This window comes from Plectropomus leopardus, chromosome 18 (assembly GCF_026936395.1).
Source record: "Plectropomus leopardus strain MGB_pleo_1.0 chromosome 18, ASM2693639v1, whole genome shotgun sequence".
Classification (NCBI taxonomy): domain Eukaryota; kingdom Metazoa; phylum Chordata; class Actinopteri; order Perciformes; family Serranidae; genus Plectropomus; species Plectropomus leopardus.
This window is the reverse complement of record NC_142193.1, coordinates 872158-891517: the sequence shown is the minus strand read 5'-3', so window position 1 is coordinate 891517 and position 19360 is coordinate 872158. Positions and strand designations below refer to the sequence as shown.

Genomic DNA, 19360 nt, shown 5'->3' with positions numbered 1-19360 from the left:
GTTCACAGGAAATAGCTCTGGTGGACATTCCTGCAGTCAGCAGCTGATGGCACACTCCATCTGTGAAATTGTGTTGTGTGATCAGACTGCACATTTGAGGCCATGTTTAGACGAGAATGGCCCAACTATAAACAGAGAATTATTTTGGAAATCTGTAGTGTGGGGGGTGTTTTCAAAAGGTTACACGCTGGAACCTGGTTTCAAAAGTTTGCGTTTTCAGGCCCCCAGAACGCATTGATGTGTGACCGAAAGGCCAGTTTAATGTTTCATGCAACATTGCTGTGTAAATGGCCTGTTTGTGTTCTTTTATTGTGGCCATCCCAAGACACATCTTTGTAGTAATGATGCAGTTTAAACAGCATCTTGATTTGCCATACCTGTCAGGTGGCTGGATTATCTTGGAAAAGGAGAAGTGCTCACTAACATGGATTTGAACAGATTTGCAACCAAAATTTGAGAGAAATGTATCTACTGAGTCCATGAAAAAATCTTAAAACTTAAACTCAAAAATTGGAGAAAAATCCAGAGTGCTTCTTTTAAACTGTGTTCTATGTACTTACATACTTTTACATACAAGTTTTGAATGCAGGTCTTTATTTGTAGTGGAGTATTTTAACAATTTCATGTTAGAACGTAAATAAAGAATTGAATTGCACTGGATAGATGGACCTTGCTGGGAGCCATAAGGACACAAGACTGATGCAAAATGCACTGCAGGAATTGAATTATGCCACCAGCAGCAACATGCCCAAAGAACCAGATGGAATTTTCATAGTAGTTGCTGATTTTAATCAACTAATCCTTCAACTCCAAAGATGTAGAAGGATCAAGGACAAATGACATTTCATTCTTTAAAGTTTGTTTAAAATATGATTAATAAATGTACCTTCTACCTTCTAATATCTCTTCCACAACTGGTATTAATACACAAGACAAATCATCACATTCCCCAGGACAATCTTCTGCTCCAAGTCTCCTCCTTCTTCCAACAGATGGACCCTCTCAGTGACTGACCTTTGGTCATCCATTACTGCAGTAAAACCTGCACTGAGAGCAGACATTCCAGTCTGTATGCTCTACAACATCACATGTATCACAGTAACAAGGCAGATGAACAGTTTTCCCTTCTGAAAGTACAGACAGTGGAACCAGCTGTATAACAGCTTGGGTTGGGTTGCACTGACTGTCAGCTCCTCTTATAGTCCTCTCATGTATGAGCACATGGTGAACTAGGGAGGTACAAAGTTGATCTAAGATTATTTGTCGTTATTGTTGTTGTCTTCCTTCCTTTCTGTTGTCTTGCAAATTCTACATTGCATATATGTTCACATTCTGTGTACCATTTTGTCATATGGTTTGTCTCCATACACCCATCCTCAGTTGCTCTTCCTGAGATTCCTTCCTCTTTTTTTCTGTTAGGTATTGGGTGTTTTGGGGAAGTTCTCCATATCCATTGTGACGGTCTCAGGACAGAGGGTGTTGTAGGCTGTACAGAAAACTGGGATTTGTGATATTGGGCTGTAAATAAAACTGACCTGACTTGACATTGTTAGGACATGTCTCTGGGCCATTTTTATTGATCTGCACAGTTCTGATTTATGTGCTAACAATTTTGAGGCATTTGCACCTAGAGAGAGGTGTTCTTGTTGAGTTTAGGTTGTGATGACTTGAGTTAATTATACTGAGAGCAGGTGTTTCCTGAATAAACACAGTGCAACAAATGATTGATTTGGCCACTCTTGTGTAAGGTTTTGTGTGTAAACTGTAATGTTGAAAATACAATCTGCAGTGATGTAAAACAGAGAGAAAATGCAGGAACAAGGAGAAATCATTCTAAATGTACTTTTCAAAATGAGCTTAACCCTTTGAAGCCCAAGCAAATTGATTTGATTTCTCTCAATACTTAAACTAAAAAAGACAATGGCCAACTTGGTAGGAAATGTCCCAAAATTGCACGAAAATAGTAAAAGGATACAAGGAAATGACCTAGCAACTTTACAAGACATGGCCTGACAATAAGCAAACAATTTGTACGAAAGTTACACTAAATTTACCTGAAAGTAAGGAAAAAAAGGATGCTTCAAAAAAGCAAAAGCAAACAACAAAACAAGCAAAAAAATAAAAAATATGAAAAATCTGTATTTATTTTATATATTTTAATATATGTGTATATATATATATGTAACATAATTTTAGATATAAATTATTATAATTCTAAATATAATTTTCTGGACTTTTTTCCTTTATTTGGATAATTGTCTCATTATCCTCCCTTCTTTTTGAAAACTAATTTTTAGGTAATTTCCTTGTCAACATTTAATAATTTGAGAGAAATTAAACCACCTTAAGGTTTAAAGGCATGGAAACTGTATCCAGGTTTCAATGGGTTAAAGAGCATAGCAGCAGATCCCATCTGTGTGAAATATATTAGTGCGTTTTGACCCCCAGCAGCAGCAGGGACAGATATTTATGTGTGATGCTGAAAAGTCTGAGTCTGAAATAACTTGAGGTTAGCTGTGAGCAACTGAGAGAAGTCAATGAAAGGTACTTCTAAGTATAGGTACAGGTGATCATTAAAACTGCCTCGGGCAGGCAGGACGGTTGACTGAGCATAGCTCTGTGTCAGCAGAGTCTCCTGAATATGAAAACAGAATGAAACAGAGAGGGAGATTTCAGAACGAAGCCTAAGACACATATGGAAATAAAAAGATGCGTATGTGTGGGAGTGTATTGTCTGCTTGTGTGAATTTATAACTGGGGGTGCATAGGTGAACAGAAAGCTGGTGCACCACACACACACATACACACACCGCAGTTGTGGAAGTGTTACGTGGAGAGTGTGGGAGTCTATGTATGCTCGCAGTGCTCTGTGCTTTACGAATATCTTTGTTATCGATATGATCAAGGCCAGCATGTTCTCCACAACATCGAACGGACTCTGTGTCCTCGGCTTCTCTTTGATAATAACTTGCCACAACACAAAGCTGCAACAGGAGTTCTTGTATTCACAGTCAAAGAGCACAGAGAACACAGTCAGAATGTTAACATACACAGTTTAGTCGAGCTGCAGTTTTAGCTTGATTAGGCCATTTAATTGGCTTACTGTTCTTGTCCCAATAAACAAGCACTGGGAGAGAATCAATTTATTGACAGATGTATGTCCACCTCCTCCACAGCAGGTAGAGATATGCCCTCTTTCAGCTAGTTGCTATAGACCTCTATATTTATACAGTCTATGCTATAGACCGAATATCACAACTGTTAATTTACAGTAACTTTGGAGAAGAAAACTGCTGCGTCACATAAACATATAATCAAACAATGCTGAGTAAACTCTGCCTTCATTGATTAGTTTCAAGCCAACTGAAAGAAACAATATCAGTTTAGGTGTTATATTTAGAATCTTTTCACCTCTTTACCATGCTGAAAGACAGCCCTTACCAACAGGGATTTGAAGCGGTTATATCAAAAATATTTTACTCCGCTGAATAGTGGAGCTGCTGCTCTACTGCAGCTCCACTATTCACCACTATGCAGCTACACCACTATTTTAGGTGGCTAAAATATGTTTTGCTGCAGCCCCATCCACAGCAGGACATCACTTAGCTTCCGGGCTGGTGTTGTGAGACTGTACTTTATTTATCAAAGGAAGGAGAAGGCTTGGGTGTTACCTAAATTAAAAACACAAATCCCTCGTCAGTGGTTAAATTTAGTTTTTTTAATGCCTGACCCGTTTTGCAGCACACCTTCCCTCCTCATAAGTAATGAACAGTCCCTAACTGATAGGCTGGTGTGGCAACAAGGAGCATGCTCAGAACACAGAGTCCAGTTAAAGAGCGACTGAGGTGATAACATGACAGAATAACTCAACTTCCAATCGAATTATCTGGGTGTGTTTTTCCATTTTTGAGAAATTCTATTTAGTCTGATTCAATCAGACAAACATGTTTACGTATATTTTAAAAGTGCAGTTTTAGACTAACATGGACTAAGGAATAACACAACTATTCCACTTTTTACAATATCATGTAAATGCACTGACTGTAGTCTGAAACCACTTTTAGCCAACAGTGTAAGATTTTATAAAGAGAAAGACAGTCACACTGATAATACACATCCTGTACGTGCCTTCAGGATGTTTGTCATAATAATATACAGACCTAACTATAAAAAAATCACAAAAAGTTAGACTTTGTACCAGCTACTTGGTGTAAATCCCAGTGCTAACATGACCAGTGCTAGGTGTGTCATTCATTGTCTTCCAAGTTATGGACTGCTGATACAAATTGGACAGTAAGATATCAATGTCCTGTCCCCTTCCTCTAGGAGTATTTTTAATTCTGAGAGGTCATTAAAATCATTCAGAAATGACAGTTGAGCTTGTTAAAGTTGGGGGCGGGACAGGGCTGAATTTTCAAAAGAAAAGCCTCCTGATAATGACATAATGACAAATTTTAAAAGGTCAGAATTTAAAAGACCCTCAGATGGCAAAATTAGTTCACCAGGGGTCCCAGACAAACCTGAGATTTCTAAAAAAAAAAGCCCATAGATGATAATGTTGTTGAATTTAATGCTTTTTAAAATTTTCAGTCATTGCAGGGATTAAACACATCTTCAAATCCTCACTCTACTTTAATTCCATCTTTTTTAACAGCTCCATGTTCATAGGTTATCTCTTTTATGCTTTAAAAAGGTCACAAAGTCATTAGACTTCTAAAGTACATTTTTTGAGAGACTACTACTTCTGCATACTTGCAGCTACTTTTCAAAGGCTTTATGCTCTTCAAGGACACTGTGTGTATTATACATTTTATACTACTACTTTTATTATTTTAAAAGTAGCATACAAAGCACATTTTCTTTTAATATTTTCAGTTCATTTGAAGGTCCACCTTATTTACCAGATTAGCCCCCAGCTTTTCTAGGGAAGTATTTCAGCTCATAGATTCTCTTAGATTTATGCTTCCAGTTCTGCCAGATATCAGATCTTTCAGGCATATTATTTCTGCATTTAGCAATACTTTTAAATTAATTTTAGCTGTCAGCATTCAGAAGTGTTTTCTGCTGAAAATGCATTTTCTTTTTGACTCTTGTTTTCTCTCTTAGGTCTATGTTAACAGCTGGGTCTTTGGGCACTGACATGCCAAGTAGGTCTCAATGATTAACTTTGATTGGTTAAAAAAAGTTTTGTCTTTTAACTCATTGAGTGCCAGCCCTATTATATAATGGAAAGTGGCTTGTGCCAGCTTTTTTGGCCATTTTGAGTCATCTTTCAAGACCCACAGAATATTTTGTACAAAGACTCTGAAAACACTGAATAGCTCAAATGAAAGCAGAAACTTTTCTTTTCGTCATGGAAAAAAACGTTTGTTTGCACCTTGTTCCATTCTTGATTTATCGGAAGTTGAATAGAGGCTAGTTTCATCAAAAAGACCACTTTTTTTCTAGAAAGCTGAGAAAAAATGCTTTTTTGTGAATGGGAGTCTGTCTGTCATGATTCCTGCATTCTCCTCCTCTCCTTCACTGCCAGTACTTTTCCACTCACCTCACTCTGCTCTGCTCTACCTGCTAACCACGCCCACTGCTGCAGCCTGCTCTCCCCTCAGCTGCAGCTCATCTCCAATCAGTGCAGTATTTAAGACTCTCCAGTTCACTCACTCTTTGCCAGATTGTTCCTCTGCCATGCATGACTTTCCAGCGTTCCTTTGCCAGATTTCCTGTTGCCGACTCAGCCTGTTCCCGACCAACCCTCCGTGCCTGCCACCCGGTGTACCTACCTGCCTTCTGTCCCTGACCACGTGCGCCCGGCTTGGCGTTCCGCATCTCTGGCGGCTTCACTGGCAAAAGACCTCCCGCTGACCAGCGATCCTTCAGCCTGCTCCTCGGCAGTACCGTTGCATCCTCTCGGACTGTTTCCTCGGCCTACGGATCTCCTGCCTGTCCCGACCACGACCCAGCGTTTTCCCGGCAGCGTTTCCACGCGTGTTAGCCGGTTCTTGAACTTCTGGGGTTTCCTCTCTCCAGCCACAGTGAGTTTCCAACCCAGTGTCTTCACCTCGTTGGATTACCAGAGACATTAATTGGGTAATTCTCCCGAAGAACGGACTGAACATTTGTGAGCTGATCTTTATTTGTGTTGGCGATAATAAAGCTTATTACCAACTGACTTTGAGTGTTGGCGTACTGCTTCTGGGTTCATACACACCCCGTTTCAGTACAATCTGGCCAACAATGGACCCAGCAGACCCTAGCACTCTGCAGTCTCGCTTAGCCCGTGTTGAGGAATGCTCCAGCAACGAGGCTCAGCTCTCCTCTAGCAGCTGAGGCTCGCCATTCCGCCTCGGCGTTGGAGAAACCTTGACACTGCTAGCTAACCAGGTTCAACAGATGGCCACCTCGTTGACTCAACACGCTGTTCCTGGTTGAACCCTGCTGCAAAGCGGCTCCCAACTGGGCGCCACCTCCCAGTTCCGCACCCAGACGGGTGGGGACACGAAACGTACGCTGGAGACCCAGAGGGGCTGCAATCCGTTTTGACGAACTGCTCCATCCTGTTAGCTTTTCAGCCACATACATTACCGCCACCGAGGAGCCAAAGTAGCCTTCGCTATCAATCATCTCACTGGCGAGCGATTATGGGGAACAAGCGGAATGGGAGAGGTACACCAGCCTGCGGTTCATTTCAAGCCTTGTGGATGAACTACGGAAAGTGTTTGGTCCCGTGTCCTTGGGTCCTGGCGCCTCCGGGAGCCTACTGAGTCAACGCCAAGGAAGTCGATTCGGTGCCGACCGCCATTGATTCAGGACTCAGGTCCGGCAGGTAGCTGGAACTCAGCCGCCCAGTGCGATGCCTTCCTCAGCAGGCTAGCACCACATCAAAGCGAACTGGTCTCTTTTGAGCTCCCTCATTCCCTCGATGGTCTCATCGAATTGACCTAAGATTGGACAGGCGGATTCAGGCGGGGAGGAAGGAGCAGCGTCTGGAGGAGGGTCCCACGGTTCCCAGGTCACCAGCGGGCATCACCACCCGGCTACGCTCCAAGCGGACTCGAGTCTGGGAGGGGCCGGGCCTATGCAGGTTAGCCCGCACCAGATTAACTGCTGAGGAGCGTGAGAAGCGGCGTCGGGGAGACTCTGCCTGTACTGTGGACAGGCTGGACATTTCGTTCCGGCTGTCCAGTAAAGGGGGCTCAGCAGTAGAAGGGCATACTGCTGAGCCGATCCCAGAACTCTGCTTCCAGTCTTAAGCCCCTTGTTACACGTGCAACAGTTGGGTGAAAAGACTCACACCCTGGCCACGTTTATTGACTCTGGTGCCGATGTGAACCTGATCGGCGAGGATCTGGCGTCAGCTGGGAGTAACCCTGGTCTCCCTGTCGCGTCCTGTTCCGGCTAACGCCCTGGATGGTCATCTTCTGGGAACCGTGACCCATCAGACTACTCCCGTCTCCATGCTCCTGTCCGGCACCCATCTTGAGACCATCCAATTCCGTCCTGAGGTCCCCAGAACTCCTTTGATCCTCGGATACCCCCTGGCTGCGTCGACACAATCCCACGATTGACTGGTCCACGGTTCGATCGTGGCATGGAGTCGATCTTGCCAACAGAACCTGTCTACAGTGGCGAGATTACGTCTAAAGGGGTCACCGCTCATGCATCACTTTAGACCTCTCAGGGTTCCCGGTGAGTACCGCGACTACGGGGAGGTGTTCAACAAGGCCAGGGCCACCTCCCTTCCGCCTCACGCTCGCCGACTGTGCCATTGACCTTCTTCCTGGGCGGCCCCTCCAAGGGTCGACTCTACTCCCTCTCCGCACCAGAGAGAGGCCATGACTTATACATCAGAGACTCCCCTGGCCAGTGGTCTTATCCGGCCCGTCCTCATCTCCTGCTGGGGCTGGGTTCTTCTTTGTGGGGAAGAAGGATGGATCCTTTCTGTATTGATTATAGGGGGTTGAGCAGAGTACTGTTAAGAATGGGTTACCTCCCTCTCATAGCATCTGCATTGAGCTACTACAGGGTGACCATTTCCTGAAGCTTCGATCTCATGCGCCTACCACTTGAGTGCGCATCCGTGAGGGGATGAATGGAAAGCGACCTTCAACACCTACTGGACACTCGAGTATCTGGTGATGCCTTTTTGGACTCACCAATGCTCCTGCAGTCTTCAGGCCCTGATTAATGACGTTCTGAGACCATCTAAACAAATTCGTGTTTGTCTATCTGGGCGACATCCTGATTTCTCCCGGTCCAGACAGGAACACGTCCATCATGTTCAGACTGTGTTACAGGCTCCTCCTCAAGAACTCCCTGTATGTAAAAGGCGGAGAAGTGTGACTTCCACGCATCCTCAGTCTCCTTCCTGGGATACATCGCCGGTCACAACAGTTTGAGATGGATCCCGCCATAAAGGTCTCGCCGTTACATCATGGCCAGTACCTGATTCCCGTAAGCAGCTGCAACAGTTCCTTGGGTTCGAATTTCTGGGAGATTCATCCATGGTTACAGCCGCGATGGCGGCACCTCTCACAGCCCTTACACCTCCTCCAAGGTCCGGTTCCGCTGGTCCTCTGAAGCTGACAAAGCCTTGAACACCTCAAAAGGCGCTTCAGCTCTGCTCCCATTCTCTCCTCATCCCGATCCAGATGGGCAGTTCGTGGTGGAGGTCGGCGCCTCGGATGTGGGAGTGGAGCAATCCTCTAGCAGCTCTGGTGAGGATGGGAAGGTGCACCCATAAGCTTTCTTCTCCACGGCGACTGACCCCAGCGGGCTAACTGTTTGTCGGCAACCGTGAACTCCTGGCGGTGGTTGGCGCTGGAGGAGTGGCGACACTGGTTGGAGGGTGCCAGGGTTCCATTTCTCGTTTGGACCGATCATAGAACCTGGAATACATTCGCACGGCCAAGAGACTCAATTCTCGCCAGGCCCGTTGGGCCCTGTTCTTCGCCCTTCACCTTCACCCTCTCCTTTGCCGCCCGGGCTCCCGTAGCGTCAAGCCTGGCGCCCTTTCCCGCCAGTTCCTGAAGGAGGAGGAGAGTCCTCTCCCTGACAGCATCCTTCCTGCCTCCCAACTCCTGGGATCCCTCATGGGACATTGAGGCATATCCTGTCGGCCTTGGAACAACAGCAGGTCCTGTTCCTGCCCCAGAACCGGTTGTTAGTCCCAGAGGGTTCAGGTGGGAGGTGCTTCAGTGGGCCCATTCATCTCGCCTCACCTGTCATCCTGGTATCAACCCGAGCCAGAGAGGTCCTGCAGCAGGAGTTCTGGTGGCCCCGGTGATCCCGACACCAGAGACTTTGTGAACTCTTGTCCGGTCTGTACACAATGTAAGACCTCTCGCCAGTCTCCTGCTGGTCATCTGCACCGCTTCCCGTTCCTCATCGCCCATGGTCCCCTTCGCCCTGGACTTCGTCACGGTCTGCCACTGTCAGGAGGTAACACCACGATCCTGACAGTGGTAGATCGATTCAGCAAATAAGCACCTGGTGCCCTTACCCAAGCTCCCTCTCTGCCAAGGAGACAAGCGGGATTGCTCCTCCAGCATGTCATCCACTGCACGGCATCCTTCTGATGTGGTCTCGATCGAGGGCCCCAGTTCGCCTCAGCATTCTGGAAGGAGTTCTGCCGTCTTTTGGGGGCATCCGCCAGCCTGTCCTCCGGGTACCACCCCAATCCAACGGACAGACTGGCCGGATGAGCCAGGAAGATAAGGCGGCTCGCGCTGCATGGCCTCGTCTCACCCGCCTCCTGGTCGCCATCGCAGCTCTTGTGGGTGGAATTGCCCACAACACCCTTCAAACTCTGCCACAGGGCTCTCGCCCTTCCTGATGTGCGTATGGGTACCAGCCTCCTCTGTTTCCTGCCCAAGAGAGAGGCAGCCTACCCCTCGGTGGAGGACTTTATTAAATCGTTGCCGCCAGACCTGGAACCGAGCCGGACCACGTTGTTGCGGGCAGGCGGTGCGCTACTCCTTGGCGGCTAATCGACGCCGATCCCAGGCTCCCCCCTACCAGGTGGGTTTGGTTGGCCACCAAGGACCTTCCGCTGAGGGTGGACTCCCGCAAGCTGGCTCCTAAGTTCATCGGTCCGTTCCTATTGAAAAGGTCATCAACCCAGTGGCTGTCCGTCTGGCGCTACCCGTGCCATGAGAATTCATCCCGTTCCACGTCTCAGGATCAAACCGGTCCGGGAGAGTCCTCTGCAGCCTGCCGCTCAGCCGCCTCCTCCACCTAGGATCATTGGCCAGGCACCCGGCTTACCGCAGTCCGTCGCCTCCTTCGGTCCAGGCGCGCGGCAGGGTCTCAGCCCGGCTTCTGTGACTTTGGGTTTGGGGCGTGGTGGGCCGTCCCTTGGGGGGTTCTGTCATGATTCCTGCATTCTCCTCCTCTCCTTCACTGCCAGTACTTTTCCACTCACCTCACTCTGCTCTGCTCTACCTGCTAGCCACGCCCACTGCTGCAGCCTGCTCTCCCCTCAGCTGCAGCTCATCTCCAATCAGTGCAGTATTTAAGACTCTCCAGTTCACTCACTCTTTGCCAGATTGTTCCTCTGCCATGCATGACTTTCCAGCGTTCCTTTGCCAGATTTCCTGTTGCCGACTCAGCCTGTTCCCGACCAACCCTCCGTGCCTGCCACCCGGTGTACCTACCTGCCTTCTGTCCCTGACCACGTGCTTCGCCCGGCGTTCCGCATCTCTGGCGGCTTCACTGGCAAAGACCTCCCGCTTCGACCACGGCGATCCTTCAGCCTGCTCCTCGTGAGTACGTTGCATCCTCGGACTGTTTCACCATCGGATCTCCTGCCTGTCCCGACCACGACCCAGCGTTTTCCCCGGCAGCGTTTCCACCGCGTGTTGTCGGTTCTTCGATCTGGGGTTTCCCTACTCTCCAGCCACAGTGAGTTCCAGCTTCGTGTCTTCACCTCGTTGGATTACCAGAGACATTAATTGGGTAATTCTCCCGAAGAACGGACTGAACATTTGTGAGCTGATCTTTATTTGTGTTGGCGATAATAAAGCTTATTACCAACTGACTTTGAGTGTTGGCGTACTGCTTCTGGGTTCATACACACCCCGTTTCACTGTCAAGCAAAACAGTGATTTGAATGTTATAATTTTGCCTTCAATGACATAAAAGACATCTGAAAATTGTATTACAAATGTGTGTAAATGTGCAAAGTATAGCACAATGCAACAAATCATGGCCACAGTTCAGAGAGAGAAGTATTCGGGCAACCAGGCCTGCTTTGAACATTAATTTTTTCAAAGTAAACGCTAGTAAAACGGGGGAGTGTACTGCATTCAGTCACTGACTGGTTTGAGTGAACATAATTTCATTACTTTACCCTGAGTGCACTTCATACTCCGTACTCCATACTCCATGGTTTGGAACTGGAACACGCCTTTTTTTCAGTTACCTTTGTCTTTTATTCTCCTTTCTCATGCACACATTCTGTTTTTCACTTTGTCTTTCTCTGCACAACTTGTGAAACCTGAGGCACCCCTTTGTTCTATTTTATTCCACACTGCTTATCCTTCGGTACTAATTATCTCCTACTTCTTCTCTTCTCTTCTCTTCTCTTCTCTTCTCTTCTCTTCTCTTCTCTTCTCTTCTCTTCTCTTCTCTCCCTCAGTGAATCAGTGGCTCCTGAAGTAGAAGATGAAAAGATGTCGGGCTGCAGCGCCACCAGAGGAGAGGCAGAATTCATCAAGTTTATTTCTCACTGCTACAGTGAGCTGAGCGTGCTGTTTGTCAGAAACTGACTGAGAAGCAAAAGTGCTGCACTTTACTAAAGACAGCTGAAACAAAGTGATCTCAGCTGAGCTCAACTGACCAAACTACAAACATTGTTCTTGGATGGCCTGCCACACATGTACAATGTTGACACACCTCATGGGCCAGCACAGTGAGGGGACAGACTACACTGGAGGAGACCTCAGGACTCTGACGTCTACTCTTTACTGTGTTTTTATTTGGCATGTTAACCAACAAAGATTGGAGATGTAAAGACTGTCATCATTTTATTTGGCTGCTTTTCTACAGTATGCTCATCTATATTCATATCCTGCCTACACAAGGAAAAAATGAAGGTGATTATCCATTGACTGTAGGAATTATTCCATTTCCACTGATGGTCTGAACCCCTGGAAACAAACACTCAGCTGTGGTTTGATGGGAGATATAAAAATATGCTGGTTCTAATATCAAATAGTTACGAGAAGGTATGCTTCCAAAGAACGTGAAATGTGTGAATTTCATGTTACATAGTATCATAAATTTTGGTAGATATATTTAGAATGGGACTTTAAGGAAGACAGAAGACAACCAAAGCACTTTGAGCCTGCCAGGGGGCAGAAAAAATAGCCTAATAGCCTAAAAATAGCAAAATTTCACCAAAATTGGTATGCATGCAAAATCTGATGTGCCATATTATTGGCGGAGGTGGGCATGGCCACACATAATCATAGATCATTATCCAAGATTATTCAAAAAAAACTCAATGGAAATATCTGGAACAGTGTTCTGAACATCCTTACCCAAACTGTTCACAATCAGCCAAATAGTGGCACTGTAATGAAGGCCAATATTGGAAGGGCTTCGCCCCTCACACCATACACCCAATTGTTTTGAAAACTGACACACAAGTTCAGCTCAATTAGCTCTACAAAAATGTCTCTTGGACTTCCAAGGGCCGCCTACTAGATTTCCCAACATTTTTATTGTTTTAGAAACAGTTAAATGAATAGAACTTCATGAGTTTTGAGTTAATTAACATCTTGATGTGATATACAGCATCTTTGGATGAATACAAACATTTTTACTATAAATGAAAACGATTAATCAAAAAACATGACCACAATCAACAAGTAAATATTGCAAGGGGCACTGCTTACCACGAAAATGACCATAACTCATTCACAACCTATCCAACCATCATAAGTCCTGGTTACAGAGCTGAAGGGGAGAAACTGCAACTCTGACATTTCACAGCCCTGAACAGATGGATATCACTGTAAAGAAACAGGTCATTCATTTTGCATGATTAACAAGGTATTTAATTAAAAAGTGGTGACAGAATTGAGTTGGCACAATACGTTATCGTCCAAACTCATCACATGGTGCCGCTCTGTCAGTGACCTTCTGCATTTATACTTATGACGTTTTAGGTGTTCTTTTGTGTCAGCTGTTTACACTCTGGGATGCCATTATGGTGATGTCAACAAATGCACATGGTGGGATGACACTGTATGGTCTTATGTTCACACAACAGCACATGGCAACCAACACGACTGGCAGGATGGTTAGGATTAGGCAACAAAGTCAAGGATGGTTTTGTTTAGTCAAAAGAGGCACATGGTAAGGTGCAGAAGAAAAAAAACACTCATTCACGAGGGAAGAGATCTCCAGAATTCCACGTGAAGGTCAGTTGTTTGTGGGACCCATCCACCTCCCCTCCTTCAATATGTCATGCACATGTGACCAGTTCTGACCACCTGTGCGCACTGCATGTGAATGCGCCTGGTGCCTTCCAACGCCCCCAGTTCTGTCCAAGCTGTGTCATCTGATGCTGTCCAGCCGCATCACCCTCATACCCAAAAGCACTGACAGAGTGGCACCATTTGATATGTTTGGAGTGGAAACTTGCTGGCTGGCATCAGGTCCCAGAGCAGCAATTGTCCAATCACAGCTTTACAACCAGATCCAGGGACAACAGACCTGTCAAGCTTTGAATCTGTACACATGCTGACATCGAGCTGTAAGAAGATATACTTAGTGTCTCAAAGTTTGGATTATTTTTTCACCCAGACAAAACCAAAAACACAAGAGCACAGATAAGTGGAAGGAATGGATGACAGTGGGTCTTTTAGCTGTAGCGTAAACTGTAATTGGTGGTAGCATGCCTGACCAGCTTACCTTTCTACCTACAAAAGTAAATCCCAAGGCCAAGGTGCATGGAAGCAGTCAATTACATTATTATATGCCATTAAGTTAGAAAAAAACCTGTTCAGGACAAGATCAGACACTCTGTGTGTGACACATGTGAACAGAATGCTTGACAGTCATAGCAACAGTAACAAAGGGGGATGGGACTTAGACATAAAAGCTGTGTTCGAAACCATCCCTTCATTCACTCACTCACTATTCACTATATTGTGTATTAAATAGTGCACTATATAGGGAATAACGAATGAGATTTCGGACACTACATTTTTTCCCCCCAGAAATACATGGCCACATTGCATTACAGTATAAGGGAGTTAAATGTAGGGTACATCGTATGTACGCTCAGATTTGCTGTGCATTGTGGGTATTTTATAGTGCAATATATAGTGGATTAAATTAACCACTGAGAATTTGAACACCACTACAAAATGGCGACCACACTAGCCTATATAGTGCACTATATCCATGATAGGGGACAGTTTCAAACACAGCGCAAGAGTCAGATTTAACCAGAGTGAAGCAAGGTGAAACTCATGTTCATGTTAGCCAGCATTAACAAAGTGCTACAGTATAAAGCTGTGTTCATACTACGAGCAACACAGCAACAACATGCCCAGCTGATATCGGCCACTGTTGAAGTTTTTTTTCTAGTTATGTCGTCACAGTGTGTGTGTCTGCTACTTGCCACAAAGCACCTCAATGGCATCTAAAATTTGTATTTGGTCATAATATATCTGTGCTTATGATCAATGTCTGAGCCCCTTGGTAACATTCCAATTCACCGCCACACTGCATCCCTGTTTATTGCAATGCACAAAAACCTGGCTTAATGTTAGCTAACTAAGCTAAAACAGTATCACAGCTAAAAACAAACTGGGTCATTTGAGCGCTAAAAAAAGTTGAGGTCAGCTCAACTTTCATTTGTAGCACGTCACGCCTGTCCACAGCGACAAGTGTTGGGCATCAGTTTGTCGCATCATGTCACCGGCTTCCATTAACAACTTCCATTAACAGTTGTGGAGTCTCTCGCAGTGTGAAGGCATACATAAAAGTCTAATTTCAAAATAAGTTTTCAGCCATTTTAAGTTATGTTGATGAATTAAACTGCTGGTGTTAAGAGGAAAACACATTATCATATTACTATGATTAGTGATGCATTCGTTCTTCTGTGCACAAATCAATTAATCATTTAAAAAATACAAACTCAGTGTCTCTGAAATATCAAGGCTTTTCCAAAGAGGCTGGGGCACTTTTTGAGCCCATGGGAGTTGTGGGGTATGAGACATGCGCAGTGTAATATCGGAGGGTTACAGCAGACAGCGCCAGAAATAATGGCTCAGTATGCCCTTATGTGCTCTTCAGGGGCACTATTTTTAGCCTCTTTGGGTGCATTTGGCCTGACAGAACTGTTTGAATGCACTCAAATGGATGGCAACTGAACACTTTAATACAAAAAGCATTTGTTTATGGGTTTTTATTGAGGATCTTTTTGATATTTGCAGAATTGTAATTCTCACCATGTTTCTACATATATTCCAACCCAAGGCCAACTGCAGACAGATCAGTGAAATGAATCAACCATCCCAAGGACCTGTGACAGTGCACCTGCTATTGAACCTTTAAGGAAGTGCAGAGCAGATTTCACTGCGCATGTGTTGATATGACGCAATATGACGGCATGACTAATCCTCTTTTTAACCTCCTTGTGAAATATTAAAGAGGTCCTGTGGAGTTTTCTTGTTCATATTGAGTGTTTCTCATCAAACGCTGTGCGTATGCTTGAGATCTAAAACATTGCAAACCTGGGGGTTTTTGGTTTGTTTGTTTTTTTTTTCAAATCTGCCAGCTAAAGATCAGTGAAACAGTATGAAACCATTAGCTGGAATGTGAAGTGCGTCATCTGTTTAAACATGCTCATACATGTTCTTCATGTGCTTGCGCAAGACAAGATCCACCCAAGAAACTGCTCTACAGCCAATGATCACAGGGTTCCTTTGACTCACAGATATCAGGTAGCAGCCGTTGGAACAGGTACACAGGTCTTAGCCCCATGTGATCAGAGCTGATGGACTCCACTTCATCCATTCATGTATGGGACACACTGGGCCATATGAACATATGAACAGATGTTCTCTTACTTTTGTTCATATCCATAATTTGGTTTTAATTTATTAGTACTTACTGATTTCTGGGATTCGCCAACGTTCTCTTATTTTTGCTCTTCAGAACATTTTAGTTGTGGTTGAGAGTGCTCTGACCATAAGAAGAAAAATCTCATTTTAACACTCTACAAATTGTTTTCCGACACAAGAAAAAATTGGTTTTATATTTGAGGAAGATTTAAAACATGCATGAATATCATTATACAAATTTAGATTACATTTAAAAGTGATTATAATGACTGGAATATAGAATTTCAGAGCTGAAGAAGTATTACTCTACTTGGTCAATTATTCCTAATTGCTGTCATTTTATGTGCGTCCCCCTGCTGACCAGTGCTGGAATTATAGACTGTGTATAAAGATTGACAATGCGTCCCTACTTACCCCCGCTATGCTACAGTGAAATTAAATTATCCCGGATGAGGCCACTGCCATCTTGCCCTGGTAACATCACTGAGAGCCAGAGTCTGCACAGTGGTCCCCCACACAGCAGTGGGAGAGTTCCCACCAAAACACACATCCGACCCATTGCAAGCAGCCTCATTTAATGCGAGTGCACGGATTCGCTGTCACAGCTGTTAATCATGGCAGAAAATCCCCTTTTGTAATTGAGAAACTCATTAAACCTGAATTTATCATAAAAAACAATCATTTGAACAAACATTAGAGTAATGGGAACTACCTTCAATGACAGAAACCATCTTTGGGAAAAATGTGTTGGGTTTGTACTTTGAGTTTTTAGTTTGACCTATGTCCCATCACTGACATGGAGGGGCAGGCTTTATGACCCATACTGCAGACAGAGACCAGGGGGCGATAGAGACTGAAAAGTTACACTTAGGGGGAACTGTCATATTGTCCATCATCATATACAGTCTGTGTGTGGAATCTAAGTACAATTACTCATGTACTGTACAACAAAAGTACAAAATAAGGTACTTTTAATTTCTACTTCTACTCCACTACACCTCAGAAGGAAATATTGTACTTATGCATAAAAAGCTTTCATGTTTCTGGGTTTTTGATTTTCATGTAACATCAGTACTGACACTCTGGAAAATCACACAAAGTTTATTTAACAGAACACCTATGTCAATTTTAGTACTGCAGATGTTCTTCTTCTTACAGCCTTTGTTTGGTGTCATGTCTCCATTCTTAACCATTTGTCAGTGTTTAGGGGGCATTATGATCAAGTGGGATCCAGCATTGAGCACACCTGGGAAAGAGCCTATTTCTTATCAGAAAATTAAGAGAAATTCTAAGATAAAAATTTAAGAGATTGTTGCAGCATGAGGCCTATTGTTCAGGTCTTACTTACTTGCAAGTAAGGGGACTTATGAAGACCTCTTGTCCCCAGTAAGTGTGTGGAATTTTTAAGAGACACTGTAAAGCTGTCGGATGGGGGGACATATAGTATCATGAACGGACATCATGGATAAACACAGACACATTAGCTTGTCTGATTGTTTTGTTTTGTTTTTCAGTTTGCCGTGGTGTTCTATCTCTCTAAGGGAACAGAGCTAGGTGTTGCTGTCTGATTTTCAAAATGTAAATGTAATAAATAGATGGAACTGCACAGGTGAAGAAGAGTGTGATCACATGTAGCTCAACGGAGAAATGCACAAATTATACCACCAACTATGGATGGTATTTCATTTCTTTTAAGGTTGCCTGAAATATAACACATGGTAGACGTTGAGCTGTAATGTAAATATGAATTTAGATTTAGCTGGATTACTGTGGAAATTCATAACTTTTTGGATAAAAATAAATGCTGTCATATGCTTAAACAATGTGGAATTTGTGAATTTATACCAGGCAGCGTTTAAAAGGGTCCCAGCAGTCATTTTTCATATAAAAACATTTCATGGTCTCACCTCTCATTTGCAACTTGAGTCTAAATCAGCTCAAGTCATTTGACTTTGAGTATCCCACCTCTGAATCACGGACTGCGGTTATATGGACATGAATAACCCATTCATGAGGCTTACCCTAGTTATGATGATATTCGGCATATGGTGTTTAAATGCTCAAAAGCATAAACAGAATAATACTAATATATTAATAATTACTTCATAGCTGGATTTATATTTTGAATAGAATTAAATATTTCTAGAGCAGCAACAGAAAGGTTTACAGCAGCAAAATAACAATAAACACATCAGTATCTCACTGGAAACTTATTGAAAATGTCAGTTAAATGAATTAATACATTTTCCTGACATCATAGAACTTAGTTAGGAGTTAAGAAACAGTACAGAACATAGACATCAGTCTGCCCTCCTGTCCTCCTCCGCTGCTGCTGCGATTCACTGCCTACAAGTCACGTCACGGCTTGTAGATAGAGAGGAGGAGGTGAAACAAGGGTGTTGTGTGAAAAACAACTGCAGACAAGGCAGGCAGAAAGATCTCCTTTATACTTTTACACAAGCTGACAGCAACTCAAGTTCTTGAACACAAATGTTACCTTCACTTAACCCGATTCACTGCTGCCACTGGCTGCGGCCTTTCTGCTTTGCTGTCTGCTGTGTGTGTGTGTGTGTGTGTGTGTGTGTGTGTGTGTGTGTGTGTGTGTGTGTGCGTGTGTGTGTGTGTGTGTGTGTGTGTGTGTGCGTGTGCGTGTGCACACGTGTGCCTAGGGGCTGAGCAACATGCAGAGAAGTGGACAGAGAAACAAACCAGCTGCACAGTTGGGTTTAGGCCACAAACTTGATGGGTTTAGAAATAGATACACTTGTGTTGTGGGATGTAAGCATGTTGTAAAGTCTCATAAGTAGCTGTCATGTAACAAGATGCAGAAGCATCTCAGGACTGCTCAGCCAAGATCAGACAAAGCATCAAAATATGTGTTCCAAGTTTAGTTGCAATTGCAAAAGCCTTTTTTGATTTATGAGTATCAGTTTAAAAATGTATAACTTCAAAATAAACTGATGCACAGAAATGTCCGTGTAAACTTTAGAGCAGTGATGTCCATAGATGACTCTGCCAGAACCAAAGTTTGGAAACAATTTGCCCAACAGTTTCTGATGAGTTCTCAAAAATAAGAATATTTTGTATTTTTAAAGAAAAAGTCTATGAACAAAGATACAGATTAGCTGAGATATAAAAGTAGTGAAAGTCTTTTTAATCAAAGCCAAGCCATTTAGAAGATAATTGCAAAAACGTTAAATTTATTGTCAATATTGAGGTCAATGATTGTCTTTTTTTTTCGCCTGAGTAGTTTCTGGAATTTGCAACCCACCTGCCAATATTGC

General features: G+C 44.0%; 1 protein-coding gene across 1 annotated transcript in view; it reads left to right on the top strand.

Annotated features, from left to right (window-relative positions):
• LOC121956787 (carbonic anhydrase-related protein 10-like) overlaps window positions 1-17893 on the top strand; it is a 240440-nt gene extending 222547 nt beyond the window's left edge. The window contains exon 9 of the mRNA XM_042505171.2: window positions 11633-17893. Within this exon, the coding sequence (XP_042361105.1) occupies window positions 11633-11655 (23 nt within the window). The 3' untranslated portion in view covers window positions 11656-17893. The remainder of the gene's footprint in view (window positions 1-11632) is intronic.
• Window positions 17894-19360: the final 1467 nt, after the last annotated feature.